Source organism: Dermacentor variabilis, chromosome 6 (assembly GCF_050947875.1).
Source record: "Dermacentor variabilis isolate Ectoservices chromosome 6, ASM5094787v1, whole genome shotgun sequence".
Classification (NCBI taxonomy): Eukaryota; Metazoa; Arthropoda; class Arachnida; order Ixodida; family Ixodidae; genus Dermacentor; species Dermacentor variabilis.
Window position 1 is genome coordinate 159,932,823 of NC_134573.1, and position 16,312 is coordinate 159,949,134.

Sequence of the window (16,312 nt, forward strand, 5' to 3'; positions counted from 1 at the left end):
TGCTGCCATCAAACATGGTTCAGAAACCTCACAGGCCACTGAAAATATATTCTTGTCAACATTGTGCCTGCAGCAGCGATAAGCTGTGCTGAACTGTTTAATACACACCTATTTTATTTTATTTTCAGAATTCTGGATACTGCACTTCATTAACCCAACTATTTCAATGGCATTTCAATTTTGATTAGCAGATTTCTTTATAATACAGGACCCCTTGATGAAGTATATTGCCGCCCCTCGTTCCAATATTTAAATAAGCAATGGATGCAATGCACACAGGTAAAAGCTAAAAACATGTGCAGGGAAAGAAATGTGCATGTGGATGAACAAAATAAATTGCAACGCAAGGCAAGCCAGCGTCAAGCCCACAAGCAGGAATTCTCTTGCTTTTCACACATGCAGTGGAACATCATTTTAATTTCAAGCTGCTTTAACTTTGACAACCGCTTTAGCAATTTGGAAATTTCAAGCAAGATACGAGTACTACTAAGCAGCAATAGAAGAAAACAAGCCTTCTTCTTTTTGCCAGGCATGCTATCCAATTATTAACTTGGGTAGCTTTCTCATATAATGAAAATGAACCAACAAAATGCACCACCGGTGCGTGCACAGAATGTGTCACTACCTTGCCCATTCCCACCTTGCTCCACGTCATCACTTTAGAATTCACATGCACTTCCACTTCCACACAGCTATAAGTAATAATAAACAAAAGCTTGATTCTATAACAGAAAACTCCAACACTGCCTTTACCAATTCAAGCTGACAGTTACTTCACCTACACAATTATTTTGCGTGGCAACATGCAACAACTACTCTTTCAACACACCTACAAGATCATCGCAAAACTAAACAAACAACTTTGTCTTAAGAAGTGAAATAATTTTCTAACACCACCCTATGCCAAGAAAAATAAATGCAAATCAAACCCAGCACTGCAACACTGCATACAATATGCGATGTTATATCACTCAAGTGACTGCCATCCTCTGCAGGCCTGCATCAAAAACCAAAAACCATTATGATGGAACATGGTTCAGATGTTTAACTGAAAGAAATCAAGATAACAGCACAATTGTGGGGCTGAAACTTCTTATTTAATTTGTGGAAAAGCAAAACCTACTTGAAGTTGTATCATCAGGTACACTCGTCTGTCACAAGTATCACTTGATAAAGCTACAAGCAACACTTGTGAACTTCAAGAAGTTGATGGTGTTGCACTTTGACAAAGCCAGTGAGCACTTTATTTATTTATTTATTTATTTATAATTTATTTATTTATTTATCGATTGATTGGCCAATTGATTGATTGATTGATTGGTTGGTTGATTGATCTTGACATCCGAAACAGCACAGGGGCTGAGAGAGGTGCCATAACGGAGAGCTCCAGATTATTTTGATCACGAGAGGTTCTTTCATGTACACATAAACTAGATACGCAAGCGTATGTATATCCTGACCTATCATAATGCAGTCGCCAGTGCTGAGAATCAAACATGCGAGCGGCATGTTCATGCCCAGCAGCAGCAAACATGCCCAGCAGCAGCAGACATGCTCAGCAGTATAATTTTATAGCTACTGAGCAACTGCAGTGTGTAATCACAAGGTTGAAATCTCCTGAAGTGATAATACATGGCAAGTGTTCCACTGCAGCAATATCTGCTCTCACTTCAGGAACAAGCAACACTTAAGGGCCCATCGAGGAACACTTAGTCCTCCTAAAGTAAGCAAATGTGCAGTAACCTGACACACCATTCTGTGCAGCGCATAAATGATGTTCCAGTGTTCCATATTGCAATGCGTGCTGACAAGCAATGTATCATGCAGTGCAGTGTTAAGGAAAAGGAAGGAGAAAGAGGTGGCAGAAAGGTGAGGAAGGAGGAGTAGGGATGGTGCCCAACAACCTTCGGTGCTACAGATGCCACCCGCGGAGAAAGGGTTAGCAGAGGCCACATATCCCAGCCCGAGCACATTGCCATCATCAGTGAATGACTGGTCTGTGAACAGGTGGCACAAGCAAGTGCTGGTTCTACACTTAGTGGAAAATGCCTGCAAAAACAGAGAAACGTGCAACCAAAGTGCAAGGTAACATGCACGTGCAAAGTGGTGCCACATACACGACACAAATGGCAAACAACAGATGAGAAACCCCAAGACAAAAGTTAAAGAACCCAAAGAATGATATACTAAAATATTCTGGCAACTTACAACCAGCACATAAACAGGTGAATACAAGTTAGGATGATGAAAACTATTTTGTGCTGACATGTTCTATGGTGCACTTAGTCCTGTTGGAACTGAGTCAAGCATTTTACAACGAAAACGACACAACACACCAAGAAAGAGACAGGTGAAAGTAAAGGGCATCACTCGCAACTAACTTTATTCCTTGAAACCATCGCAGTATGTAGCCATGCCATACATGTGCAGCCCAGTTCCATGCATCATACCACCATAAATCTGTCAATGTTAAACATGTGCCAGTTAGTGATGCCCTTTCCATTCGCCTGTCGCTTTCTTGGTGCGTTGCGTCATTTTCATTGCACGAAGCATGCACCAATTAATCCAAAGACAAGTGCTACTAAGTCACGCACTTTGGATAAAATGTCACCGTTAACAAAGACCCTGTGATGTTGTTCATGCTGCTATCAAAGTTAAACGACCATGAATTTCTGCAGTACTTGCACCATAAAGCGTTTACATATTACACACGCTGACACACAAACATGCATACTTTCCTATGCACAAAGAACACTGCCACTTTCATTATACAGTTGAATGCCTTTATAACAAAGTGCTTGAGGACTCTGACAATATTCATTATACAGCTCACTTCATTGTAAAGGTCAAGCTGTGCACACCTCACAATAGAACTGGGCCAGAATGATTACTTGATTATGCAAGTCATTTTGTTTAGAGGCGTTCGTTGTAGAAGCACTTGACTGTATGTTATCCCTCAATCCGAATTAAATTTTTTTGATAAAAGCAAACTGAACACTTAACAATATCTATGAAGATATATCCTTCTGCACCATAATACTCCAGAATACCATTTTTCTTTACTCTCTATGCAGAGGGACATCTAGGATCTACGTACAAAGGCCATATTATGTAAGGTCTACGTGCAATGTCAAATGCAATAAATTTATTTAGATTAAATTTTTTTTATAAATTACATATGCTATGAATCAGTTCACTATAAATCAGTTGATTTCACCGCTATAAATAAAGTGCTGCTAATATCAAGTTCAATGTACCACTACACCTCACAGCACTGGACTAACATTCATGAAAACCAATCAACTAGCTTCGTTTGGTATTTAAGTTAAATATGCAGCATAACAAAATGCTTTTATTTTTTTACCTGATATCTTGTTCACATGAAAACATTTAATACTTCTTCTATCTATAAACCCACAGTTAAATATAAACAATCAGAACCTTTCAAAGTCAACAAGAACTAAATGCTACTGGCTGAGAATGGGCCAACTTAAACTGGTTGATTATTTCCACAGAAACAGCATTCAATATCATGGCATCTACCAAGTTCCTCACAAAACTACAGCTGAGTATCAAGCTAAGTGGGTTCACAAGGACAAACGGGACAAGTAACAAAACATCAGCAGACAGGACAAGTGCTGTTCTTCACGTAATGATTACTTGACCTGTCCTTTTATTACTTCTGTATTGCATTTTCTTTCTCTTTTTTTTTTTTTTATCAAACATGGCTTCACAACACATGAGTACCGTATTTTCTGGTGTACAAGTCGTGGCTTTTTACAGAAATTTTCACCGGTACTCCTTATACAGTGGTGTGACACACTTGCATAAAATCATGCATGCAGGCGTGACGAATATGTGCTTTTTTTTGCTTTTTTTGCTAGTACGAGAAATCGTTCATGGCAGACAGCGTTAGGAAACAAATTCAATCATGTAGTAACAGTGGAGCGATCATTCAAACAGATGTCAGCTTTTATGGCTTGCCATGGAGGCAGCGTAACAGCACCAGTGATGGCCGTCAACATGGTCTTCGTGATATAGGTGCTTCCATGATTGGAGGTCATGCTATATAGTTCACAGCCATAATTTAGTTTTTCCTAAATAAAATGCTAAACCCATAGAACTGACTCAATAAATAACTAAAGGGTGCCACAATGTTTTACTGTTACATTGCACTGCCCGAGATATACCCACTACAGAAAGCACCACTTGGTTATCATCACCATCATCAGGTGCCGGGCGCGAAGCTGCAGTGCTTCCAGCTTCCAATCCCCATTTCACATATTTTATGAGTGTGCGATGCGATGCTGCCAGCCGAAGTGGCTCAAATTTTTGACAGAGCGTCGAAGCACCATGCCATCAATGGCTTCGAGGGAGGTGCAATAAGTATTGGTTTACTGCATCTAAGAGGAATGTTGGTTGAATATATCTTTCTCTTAGAATCTGAAGCTCACAAAGCTATTGTTTATGGGAGTTTGGTGCCCTGAAATAGGTAAGTTTGGCATTTTGCGGTGAGTGTACATGCATGCATAGTTTCATTGTGTTAACTGAGTTAAAATAGGTGCTGTTTAATACCAGTGAAACTTGCATACCATTTCTTTTCTTTTTCAAAACAGGTCCTCTATTAGCTTACCTGCTATGCACCACATCCCGACATATCTACTGCGATACCTACTGACTGAATGAAATCACTGCAGCGTGTCTTTAAGAAGCAGCATGAAGATACCAATATAAAACTTGCCTCCAGGAGGTCTCGGACATTCCAAGTCACACCCGCCATGTTGTAATGTACTTCGTTACGAAGCACAGGTGTCGGTTCAGTGTGTACCATCACTTCTTGAATGACAAAGCCCATTCCACGAAAGCCAGGATGGCGGTCGCTGTCTCGCCATTCAGTGTCAAGGAATATCTTGTTGACTCGATCGATCAGGGTTATCTGCACATGGCATAATATGTGCAGGGTTTACCAGAATGCAAAGTCACAGCCATTATACAAGCAAAAATTATCAGGCAAGAGACAGCCATTCAGTAGCTAAAAATTAAATTCACTTTGCAGCTTGGTAGGCATGTTCGACACCATTGCGCAAACAGTTTCATTGCTATCTTTTTTAAACAATTCAAGGGGGAAAAATTTAAGGTGGTAACCGAACAAGCCAAAATTCTGACTTGAACAATCAGCATATTGACCATTTGACAGTGTGAGAGTCTAGCAAGTAGGTGAAGCAAGTTCTACACGTTTCTTTTTACTTTCATGACTTCCACAAAAGCTGTCGGAAAAAAAATTATCCTCGAACTTATTCCACAAATGACTATTACTAAACTACAGCTCACGAATGTCTTGGTATGAAAAGTGATTACCTAGCTGCCAAAATTTGAATACCCCTCGATAAAGAGAAAAATGCCAGACAGGGTCATCTAGCAAAACTTAAGCACATTTTCAAGATGCCGCTGAAATCTTTAAGGAACTGACAACTGCCCATGAGATGTTGTCATGAGTTGTTAGCAGAAATGAAAAGAGCATGATTTAAAGTGATAGAAATGAGCATTCTGTTTGCAAGTTATGTAGGAATTGAAAAAGGTAAGTAGCATGAACTGGCAGCGAGACCTTGGTATTTCTGATGGAGTCAATAAAGTTACTGTACATAAGTCAGCTGTTATTAAGTGCCGTATGCTTGTTGTTTAAAATTGCAATCTGTAGATTGCCTAGGCATTTGCACTTTATTGAATGTGTATTACAAACGAAAAGAAAGTTCACATTATTGAGCTATGCTACGTTCTCAGCAACGCGTGAAGCGGCAGAGTCGTGGCGGCCCTCATTGCATGACAGCGCACATGAGTGCGTTTGCACGCATGTGAGTTTGCAAGTGAGGGCCCAGAGCTCCATTTCTCAATGAGATTTCAACTGCCAACGACTAATACTGCTGTGAATGGGCGTCACCGCTGCAATAATACCACTACTGGCACATTCTGCTACCTTGCTTGGCTTAGCTAAAAAACAAATGGGCGTGGTGCATGCACCCTACAAAAGCATGGCTTTCGAGATTGGTTTGTGTTACTTGGAGGCAGCCATTGCTAAGGCGCAGATCTGGACACCGCCTATTATTGTAGAAATAATTCAACACTTTAAAAAACACCAACCACAGGAGCGTTGGCTTGATAAAAAAGAAAGTATTACACTCATAGAGCTAGGACTGCACTTCCCATCTGCTTCCGACCAACGCTGCCGTATCATCGTTATCGTGCTCACCTATCACTGTTTGCAGCATGTTTCCTGAGCATGATTACAACCTCAATGCAGATAACAAAATTCTCAAGTTCTTTCCGTCAAAAATGGATGAAATTTTCCAATTTATCGTTTACATTGCAACATTTTTCCATGTAATATTGTTCTTCCAAAATAACAGTTGTATGGTTTGTCTCTTGTATTCAATGGAACCACTGAGTAAGACATCGGCAGATAATTTCTCTCAAAGCACAGTATACTTCCGTTAATTCAACTACAGTTAAGTCGATTTTGTAAATTGCGAAAAAAATTGTCTCCATGGTGCCCTCGGATACGAAACCAAAATCTCCTTCGCTATGTTTGTATGCTTTGCCATACGTAAAAACAAGTATGCATTGCGGCGAAGCTGACGTTAAGAAACAGGGCGCCATTGTGCAACACTATTGTGCAGACCCTTGCCAATGTTCTTGCTAAAAATCGGGTGTGCATTAGATTTCTAATTTGTTTAGGAGCTTTAATATCATTTCTATGTTATTTTTCTACTTTGGACACATTTTAAGTGGGCGCGCATTTGATTTGGGGCTGTGTTAGAATCGCACAAATACTGCCAATGAATCAGCGATGTGTTCTAGAGTTTTCTTCTGCATCTTGTTCAATTCAACCAGGCGGATAATTCGATAAATTTTGTCGATCCCCTCAGGGTCGCATAAACGTCTCCAAAATATTCTTTGCACTCATGACAGCAAAACATATGCGAACTACAAAATGATATGCACGAGTGTCCACAGCCTGTAGCTATTGATGGAATGAGTTGATGTGCATGACTCGTCACTGGGGAACAAAGAAAAGCAAAGTGTGTGACGTAGGAGCAGGATTCATCCTTGGCAATACTGGCACAAACCGGCAGGAAAGGTGCCACTTGGGCTTGTGGTTTAAAGGGCTAACAAATGAAAAAGGTCAGGGACGCTCACCAAGAAATTAATGGTGCTCTTGAGGTTACGGCCCCCCATGTTTTCATAGAAACGGTGGTCAGCCACAAGGAGAAGAGAACAGCGGGTCTGCACAGGTTCCCAGTGGTAGGGTTCCATTGCCTGTCGCTTTTGGACATGAGACGTGATGCTGCTTCCATCATTCCAGTGGCTCAAGTTTTCAGACAGGTCGCCGGTAACCTCCGTGGCATTTCCATTCTCCTTGACATAGCCACAGTACTTGGTTCTGCATTTCAGTCAAGCAAATTCATAAGAAATACCCATAAACAAGGCATAACTACCTAACATAAAGTCTGGTGTGGTTTCAAGGTATACTTGAAAGAGCCTTCACTTCGTAATGAGCCTTACAATCTGCTAGAGAGTATTGAAGCAAGCTTTCCTTGACCTCTTATCCCTGTTGTCGGGAAAGATTACTATTTTGCACACTCAAAACATATCGCTAGGCGCTATTGAACTCAATCCTACTAGCAAATACAGTTTCAGCAATGTCAAGCTCCCTTTCTTCAGCGGTTAAAAAACAAACTAGGATGTCACACTTCAAGTCCATATGATAAGGAGCTAAAATTGTTGATGGTGCTCAACATTCTAAAGCAGCACTTGGGCCATGAAAGAAGCCATAATTGACGGCTTCAGATTAACTTTTACCACCTGGGTTTCATGTGCGTAAAGCATGGTGTTTTTGCATTTCACCCTTCGGAATGCGGCAGCCACAACCAGGTATCAAGCCTGTGACTTTATGCACAGCAGCAGAATGCCGTAGTTACTGGGCAGAAATACAGGGCGTTTCGGCAAACACTTTCAAAAATCTTTAAAAGTTGCTTGTGGCAGATACCCCAATTCTAGTTCATGAGCTGGTCTACTTGAAGCAACGGACAATACTTTCACAAAAAATTGAGATGCAAAATGGACTAATTAATAAAAATTCACTAATTAAGTTTTTAACTAATTACATTATGGCCCATATTGCAATTTACGAATTATAGCCGTGGAGTTCGCAAGGTGGATTCACTTGGAACGAATTTTTCAAATGACTGCAGTTTCGAGATATAGATTCCCAAACTTCGCGGAGAAATGCATTGGCGTTCCAGTTAATTTTAAACAAAATGCCGTTTCATGCACTGAAGCACAAAAGTAACTGGAACACCAATGCATTTTCTCCGCAAAGTTTGGGAGTTTATATATCGAAACTGATGTCGTCCTGAGAATTCGTTCCAAGTGGATCTGCCTGGTGAAGTCCAGTGCTAGAATTTGTAAATTGCAATATGGGTAATAAGCAAAAAAAGTTAATTAGTGAATTCTTGTTAATTAGTCAATTTTGCATTTCAATTTTTTTGTCCAAGTAGTGTCCGCCGCTTCGAGTAGACCATCTCATAAACTATAATAGAGCTATCTGCCACAGGCAACCTTTAAAAAATTTTGAAAGTGTTCGCTAAAACACCCTGTATACTGCTGCATCCGTGAAAGACTTTCTGTGAAGAATTTTTTTTTTTTACCCTACATCATTATGTAATACCAGCGCCAAGGGACAGGACATGAAACGAGGATGGCACAACACAGCACTGAACATTAGCCTTCAAAAAGACCTGCACTGCTGCATGCGCACGTTACCTGTATTGCCTTGCATGTTTAAATAATACATTTTTTTTTATTTTCACCTTTACCTACTCTGTTTGGATACTGCTGCCAATAGTTATTTAGAAACATATCAGAATGAAGCTTCAGTTGGTAGTTCAGTGCCATGATTTGCCGCCTTCGCCTCGTGTCCCATTTCTTAGTGCTGGTATAGCATGACAAATCAACAAACCCAGTGCAATATGTTAGCCTCCAAATCAGCAAAGACTGCAAAGAATGTTGCAATTAGGTGTAAATAAAAGTGAATTCATAGAAGAAAAGAATACTCACAAAGACTGGGCTCCCTGTGTTGGATCCCAGGAGTACTTGACATCAGATGCTCGGTACACAATCATCGTGTCATTATGGTCATTAGGGATGTGCCTCCATGACGGTTCAACAACATATATGTCGTCCTTGAGACGTATTGACGCTGTCATAACACCTTCATCAATGTGCGCACTCACATTAGAGACAAGTTCCCCTGCGGAAGATGATGTAGAATACGATGAGAGAACTTGAAGTTTAAAGTAGTAGATTAACGCTTGAACTTCAAATTATACATTCTCTTAATAATAACAAACACATTGAAGACCTCGTCTGTCAGAGTACTTCTAGGGCTTGGAGTGGTTGCTACAGAGCGAAAAGTAGTATATGTATTCAGTGCAAGTGCGTTGGGTGTTAAACGATGTTATTCCTTCGTGTTTTCATATTGTGAAAGTGACCCTGCTTTATGTTCGTTGTGTAGCGAAGTGTCTCTGCTACTGTCTGTTAAATGCTACAAGTGATTGTAGGGAGATGGGCCTCGCTAGGCATTTTGCCTTTTGTACCATTCCGAAAGTGTGCTGTACAACTGTTACACTTAAATAAAACTTCTCTTCACTAATTGCTAGCGTTCTTAGGCATCGTGAGCAGCAAGATCATTGATTATGCGATATTCCAGTGCACAAGGAGTGCAGAAAAAATGATGGCTTACCAAACACCCTGCCTTCAAAGAACTGATTCTGGTCGACCCATACAGGCCTCTTGTTGCCAGAACCATCCACTGTGTACGCTTTAAAGTGGGCTGACAACAAGCCTTTGGTCGGGTTCAGGATGAGCCGAAAGTCCCTAATCGGCAACAAAAACGGTTATCCATCGAAGACAGAAAAGTTAGCTAACAAATGCGTTCACAACAATACACGTACCTGCCATGGGCTCTGAAGCTTACTTCTTTGATTGTGTTGAATTTATGCTTGCTTGGCTGCGTGCCTCGCTTTGTGATGGAATGACTCAGATCGCTAACCTTTAAAGTTTCAAAATATTTGAGCTGATCGTAGATGTTTGCGGCTGCAAAAGAATGTCAAATGTCAGTATTCGGCTCCGGAAAAGTATATGTTGTCATGACCAATACAGAACAAAGAAAGCGGGCAAGTATTACAAGGAAAGCAAGCAGCCTCCAACTAGAAGTGTGCAAAAACGAGCTTGATCCTAGGAGTCCGACACGAGTCCGATCTGTGCCTCGTCCGAGAAACAGCGGTAGACTTCTAATAATGCTACTTACCATGACTTGAGGTAACTATAATTAAGTAACATATCACAGGTAATGACTTCCATGGGGAGATGATCATGCTTCTTGCAGTTTCGGTCGAGAAGCACGAAAGTAACCACTCCCAGGAAGTTTACATTTTCTGGAGAGAAATTACCGGAAGTTCCGTCATGCTAGTAACACATGTAGTAACATGTAGAGAGACGAAGCTGTATTATGTGGATAAATATTCGAGCAACCTCCTTGAAGCCCTCTTTGCAACAAAGTAATGCCATTACACTTCAGTATTTTGGTTTGTTGACTTCAGCATTTGGTTTGTTTCTTCTGTTTATTTTCACTTTATCTTTAGCAGCTCCAAGTTTTAGGGGTACCAGAAATATATTTGCAGCAACGCGTAGATGCGTTCACATCGCTATCGACAGATGGCAACACCTGACCACTTAATTTGTTGCGTGCGAGATGGTCGGGCCTGTAGTACGTGTGTTTACGCATTTATATGGAAGTTGTTCTTTATTCTATGGTTTAGTAGGCGGCGCGTATTTTACTAGCTAAGTGGCGGCCGTTTACAGCGGCCAAATACCCGATTCAGGAATTACTAGCACTCACAGCAACGCTGAGAAGCTTTGGATAATGGTTTTCCAATAACTCCACCACCCGGCCTAGTTATGTCATTTATTACCGTTACAAAAACAGAGCGACGAGAAAAACCAGCGCCGCTTGGCTGCCCTCGCCGCATTATTGCAGCACTGCAGCTGGCCAGATTTCACGTGTATATCATACTGGTGATCAATTAAATCATCATGCCCGGTTTGGTATCGGCCAGTTCTTACCTTAATTAAAGCAAAACAACAGTTGCATGGTTACTGTAGCAACTGCAACCAATGCAATGATAAAAACAGACGAAAAGCACACTACGCCAATAAAACATTTAGATGACATTTATTGCGTTGACCTAAATTTCTTGCAGAGGTTAGCCAATGTCGATCCTGCTGGCTTGGAAAGCCACACCTGTGCATAAAAAAAAGGGGGGGGGGAAGGAAATGATTAAAAGCACTGTAATAGCAGGTGAAAACTTAGAAGCCATCACAGGAAGCACAGCTTTACCAATGAGATTTACGCCTGTATGCTCAAGCGATTCTCGACTCAAAGCTCTTCCTCCACTTCACCGAGTTGAGCACGGCACCACCCCTCGGCTCAAGAAGATACTGCGATCCTCTAGAACTGACGTGGATGATTCTGAAGTGCAGTGATCGCTTGTTTAGAGGGGCTGGCGCGGCAATCTACTATTCCGTGTTGCGGTGGAATGTTGTGTGGAGGAACATTCTAGAATACAGGGGTTATTATTTCAGAACAGTTCCTTGAAGCCAATATTACCTTGTCCACGATATGGCTGCAACACACTGAAGTAGACTCACAGCTCCAATATGATTGGCTGACATATTAGTAGACGATGTAGTATTTATTATATTGTAATAACACAGTATAACAGCACTGTGCAGTTTTCGATGCCCTCAAAGTAAACTGGCTACCTGTATCTACCAGAATGCCAAGTTCACATGTGATTTGGAAGATGCGGATTTGCCTCCCAGCTGTGGCAAGTTGTCTTTTCATACTGTATTATGACAACATTATAGATGCTACATCGCCTACTATTACGCCAGCCAGTCATAGTTGAGCTGTGAATCTACTTCAGTGTTGTGGGCAAGCTAAGGTTGTCTTTTCATTCACTTTCCTTTCTCTTTTACTTATTAATTGAACACTTCAATGGAAAACGAACAATTTCCCCTATGCTCTCTCTGGCTTCATTGTTTGTTTTCCTCGTACAGTTGTAGCGACCTCTTCCCAATGCAACACATGCTAAATGATATGAGCCTCCTAAGGATGAAAACTCATACTTGCCTGAAGTGTTTTGGCAGGAAACACTACTACGAGCTCTTCTGCAAAAGACAAACAGAAAGGAAGCCAATGGTTACCACAAGCAAAAACCCCCACGATCACTTACAACACTTACGTAGAATTTGCGGCCTACAACATGCATAAATGCATCAACTGTGAAGTGCAGAACACAGTATTTACCGATTCAGGATCGGCCAGCCTGAAACCATAGTACTGAATGTCACTCACTTGCTGGCCCACTTGGTCAATCGTCTTCGCAGAGAAGTCAGGCAGCTTTGGAAGTTGCACTTTCGAAAACAGGTTGTTTAGGTCATGGCCTGTGTGGAAGTTAAAAAAAGGACAAACATCTTAAAAGAGCCTACAAATGCAGACATAGTATGAGTGAATGGGCTACCACTGATCAATGCACACAACCATTTATCAGAAGCAGTGTTTTCAAAGTAGCACATTAAAGACAGAAGAGAATAGAAAAATCATGGGTTCACGGCGTGAATGAATAAAGGAGGCCAACAGCCATAGATGCAACCAGTGTCACGGCAACCATTTCTTAAGAAAGAGAAACAGGTTGCTGCCCAAAAGCACTGGCTACATAACTGCACAAGCACTAAGAAATGGATAACACTGGTGTATTAAGAAGGTCCCCTACAAAAAAGAAACTGTCTTTTCATCCACTCATCTCAATTAATGTTTTGAAAATCAATTTCCCATTTTGCTTACAATGCTACACCTACCTCATGCTTTCACTCCTGTCACCAGCTGCTAGCCTTTTGTCCCCCACTTTTACATGATACCAGTCAGGGATTCAGAGAAGGGACGCCTTCACCTCCCCTTCCTCCCTTTCTCATGATCCACCCCAGAGTGATATCTACGGCATATTACTGCATACGAGTCAAACTTACAAACCTATGATTAATGAACTAGGTCCTCTCGATAATATTTACATTTTTGACCTGTTCAATGACTGGTGCATTGTTTAGCTTGCCTGTGACCTGCTTCACAGCAGCAGCAGCCTGGTCACGAGCAACAACCAGGTAATCCTGAGAGAACTGCCTGGCTTCCTTGGGATAGCAGGCCGCAGCAGCAGCAGTAGCTCCCACACTTCCATAGATCAGCTTCTTGAACATTCCTCCTAGGAAAAGAAAACATAGCCTATCAAAACAAATACCTCAAATGTGCTCATATTACCTCTGCTAGAGAACAAACATAAACTTGGTTATTCTGCTTCATTAACTCTAAACTGTCACCGTGGAAGTGAAAATGTGTGCATTCCAAATGAAACTTTCTGTACACAATAAGTTTTTGAATGACAAGCGCAACATAAATCCCTGTAAGTGCTGACCCCAAATGTCAGAAAAGGCAAAGCCAGGCCGTTATGTTGTAGTGTTGCCTTTTTCAATGCTAATGCCTTTCGGTGCTTTTCGCATTTGAGTGGCCACATTCGGCGGTTTGCCATACAGCGCCACTTGTCCACTAGCAAACGCTAAACGTGCAAAACGCATAAGCATCTGGAAAAGGCATCACCAGTGTAACAGTGCATCACCAGTAACTAGTGTGGCAACATAGCATATACTCAAAGAACTTTGTTTCCTCAACTGTGCAATTTGTAAATCCAGCAGAGCCCCACACAAAGAGCGTAATCCAAATATTATCAATCATCACAATCATTCTTCTGAGAATTGTTGTGCTTACCCCTGGCTCCAAGAACGATTCCTGTAAGGCCTCCCAACGATATGGCCATGGCCCTTGCAACCATATTTTCTTCCCTTGTTACATACTCATAGCTTGCTGAAATGAAAAAGTCAACATAAAGAACTTTAGTCTCAAGTTTCCCAAACACCTTCGGCAAATGAATGAGACAAGACTCACATTTTGAATGCTCAATGGCAGTTGTGTACAGATCCCCGACCCTTTCACTTGCAGACTGAAAGAAAACAAACAAATATTTTAGAGACAACTGATTTAAGTTTCTGCATGCAAGTCTTCACAGAAGATTCCGTGCTTACAGAAATATGTGGCTGAAAAAAACACGTTAACATAAGCCACTGTGATTGCAATTAACATGACTGTGAACTATGGTAACTTTAACAAAACAATTACATATGCCATGCCTTGACAGAGCTTTATGTACTGACATAATTAAAAACAACACAGGATAAATGCATTAACAAATGTTTCTACGGGGCCTTACCTCAACTGCACTGTAGTATGGGCTCAGGCTTGTCCTCACATAATGAACCGCATTTTCAACTTGACCAGGAGGCTCTTCTACAAGTTCGTACTCAACATTTTCCGAGGGACAGCTGTACAGCGGCAACTGCAAAAGAGGTCAAGAAAAGGTTAGCAGTCATTCATGCCTTGCACATGTCAGCACGGCCAACTTAACCTCAACCGATAGTTCTTTCCATTGTTACACTTACGATATTGCCTACTCCAATCAAAATAATAATAAATTGATAGATAAAGTAGGTTCTGGGCAGTCAACAAGCGGAAAACAAAGAATAATGACACATTACAGTTAAATATACAGTACTAAGGGCTCAGGTGTATTGTTATCTAAAAGCAAGAGTCGAAATGCAAATGAGGAAATGGGATGAAGGGGTTATGTACTAAATTTATTATTTCTATCAAGCATATGCATTCGCCGGCTTCACTTTGGGTCAAGTTCCTTTTATGGCCGACACAAAGACACTAACCTGCCATCATGTGACTAATAAATCAGCTACCGACAGCGGTTTGGCACGCTCAACATCCACAGACTGACATTTGTTCATTCACTACGCTGTTTGGTTTTAGGTGTATTATTGTTATTTTACTATGCAGAAATATGGAGCCGCCTACGAAAGAACAAAGGGAGAGATAGAGTTCATAAGCCAGGTCAGGTACTCAAGAAGAGGAGGATAAAATGGTGCGTCCAGTGGTTTCTCCTCTATTCGCTGAACTTCCACTACCGACCTCTAAATGAAATACGCGTTTTGGAAGCCGCGTACGAACAAGATTGCGCGAACTGACTTAATTTGAAGAGCTGTGAATGGTACGAGGGTGACGACAGCAGGTTAGACATGCGGAAGGGGGAACGCCTCTGTCACCCATGTGCTGGCACAGACGCGATCAAAGCACGGTGTGTACCTCGCTGGGTTTCTTCAGCTTCTTGCCTCGGCAGCATGGCCTGCAAGCCGGCTTCTTCTCCTCGGCGGGCGCTGCCGCTTCAGCGTGAACTTTGGGCGCGACGTCCATGGTTTTACGAGGCTCGGTCGTCCATGAATCTGCGCAGTAGACGTATACGCTGTTGGCAAGTGGTAAACACATATTTTCAAGGGCAAACGGACAACCCGGCTGTTGCACATTTAGTTTAGTTTTACGCGCTCATCCACCGACTTTCTAACTCGGCAAGGTCAGCTTATAGAAGTTCATATCAACAAATTAGATATATAGTAAATGAAAGACTGATTGAAGGGAATGCAAAGAACAAAACGATGTTGCAGGGCAGTTACCGACAACTGTGCAACGATTACTTCGAAGAGATAAATTATTTTAGCTCGTCAAAGCGTACAGAACAAGAAATAGCTTAATGCAGCTGAGACTGGGGTCAAATAAATGCAGATAAGAAGAATAAAAGTGAAAGATAGTAGTTTGAAATACAACGCAGCGATCACACTAACCAACAGCCCGATGCAGAAGCTGCAGGATGCTGCAGGTCCGAAGCGGTCCGGAAGGAAACTGAAAATTGTCGTGGTGTCGATAACGCTAGCGTACGTGGTCTCGCGCTGCCAGAACCGTTTTCGGTTTGCAGCGATCCCAGTATGCCGCTATAATGCCGTCGAGTTCGTGTGAAACCGTACCTAGTCGCGGCCCCGATCGCACTATGAAAAACTTCATTTCAAGCTTATTACTTGAGTCTTTAATCTGGGCACATGGATCGGGCAACACATTATTTTTCTGTGATGAATTTACCATCCCGTCCATAGGCGGAGAGTTCTCATCTTTTCGGGGAGGGGCTGGGGTCCGACCAGCTTTCCGACCCCCCATATATATAAATATATATATATATATATATATATATATATA

General features: G+C 41.6%; 2 protein-coding genes across 4 annotated transcripts in view; both read right to left on the bottom strand.

Moving 5' to 3' along the window:
* Tace (ADAM 17-like protease Tace) overlaps nt 1–10,665 on the bottom strand; it is a 31,865-nt gene extending 21,200 nt beyond the window's left edge. The window contains exons 1-6 of the mRNA XM_075696452.1: nt 10,367–10,665; nt 10,011–10,152; nt 9,800–9,933; nt 9,115–9,307; nt 7,195–7,438; nt 4,742–4,936 (exon numbers count right to left, since the gene is read on the bottom strand). Of these exons, the coding sequence (XP_075552567.1) occupies nt 4,742–4,936; nt 7,195–7,438; nt 9,115–9,307; nt 9,800–9,933; nt 10,011–10,152; nt 10,367–10,433 (975 nt within the window). The 5' untranslated portion in view covers nt 10,434–10,665. The remainder of the gene's footprint in view (nt 1–4,741; nt 4,937–7,194; nt 7,439–9,114; nt 9,308–9,799; nt 9,934–10,010; nt 10,153–10,366) is intronic.
* A 608-nt stretch (nt 10,666–11,273) lies between these two features.
* Nucleotides 11,274–16,035, bottom strand: Mic26-27 (MICOS complex subunit 26/27). Of its 3 annotated transcripts, none has more exons than XM_075696451.1 (9): nt 15,907–16,035; nt 15,374–15,510; nt 14,436–14,561; nt 14,114–14,168; nt 13,937–14,032; nt 13,230–13,376; nt 12,476–12,564; nt 12,251–12,288; nt 11,274–11,359 (listed from the first exon to the last, which is right to left on the bottom strand). In XM_075696451.1, the coding sequence occupies exons 2-8, from the start codon at nt 15,479–15,481 to the stop codon at nt 12,277–12,279; spliced, it is 633 nt and encodes a 210-aa protein (XP_075552566.1). In that variant the 5' UTR covers nt 15,482–15,510; nt 15,907–16,035; the 3' UTR covers nt 11,274–11,359; nt 12,251–12,276. The 3 variants fall into 3 exon arrangements, with proteins under 3 accessions (XP_075552566.1, XP_075552564.1, XP_075552565.1); XM_075696449.1 differs by having other exon boundaries at nt 12,428–12,564; XM_075696450.1 differs by lacking the exon at nt 15,907–16,035 and adding an exon at nt 15,739–15,853 and having other exon boundaries at nt 12,428–12,564.
* Between the last annotated feature and the right edge of the window lie 277 nt (nt 16,036–16,312).

Coding starts and splice junctions, on each gene's coding strand:
- Mic26-27 (XM_075696449.1), bottom strand. CDS start 15,481: ATGGACGTCGCGCCCAAAGTTCACGCTGAAGCGGCAGCGCCCGCCGAG. Junction 14,562..15,373: donor AGCTGAAGAAACCCAGCGAG/GTACACACCGTG, acceptor CCTCTTTTGCAG/TTGCCGCTGTACAGCTGTCC. Junction 12,565..13,229: donor TGCTGTGAAGCAGGTCACAG/GCAAGCTAAACA, acceptor ACTTCCACACAG/GCCATGACCTAAACAACCTG.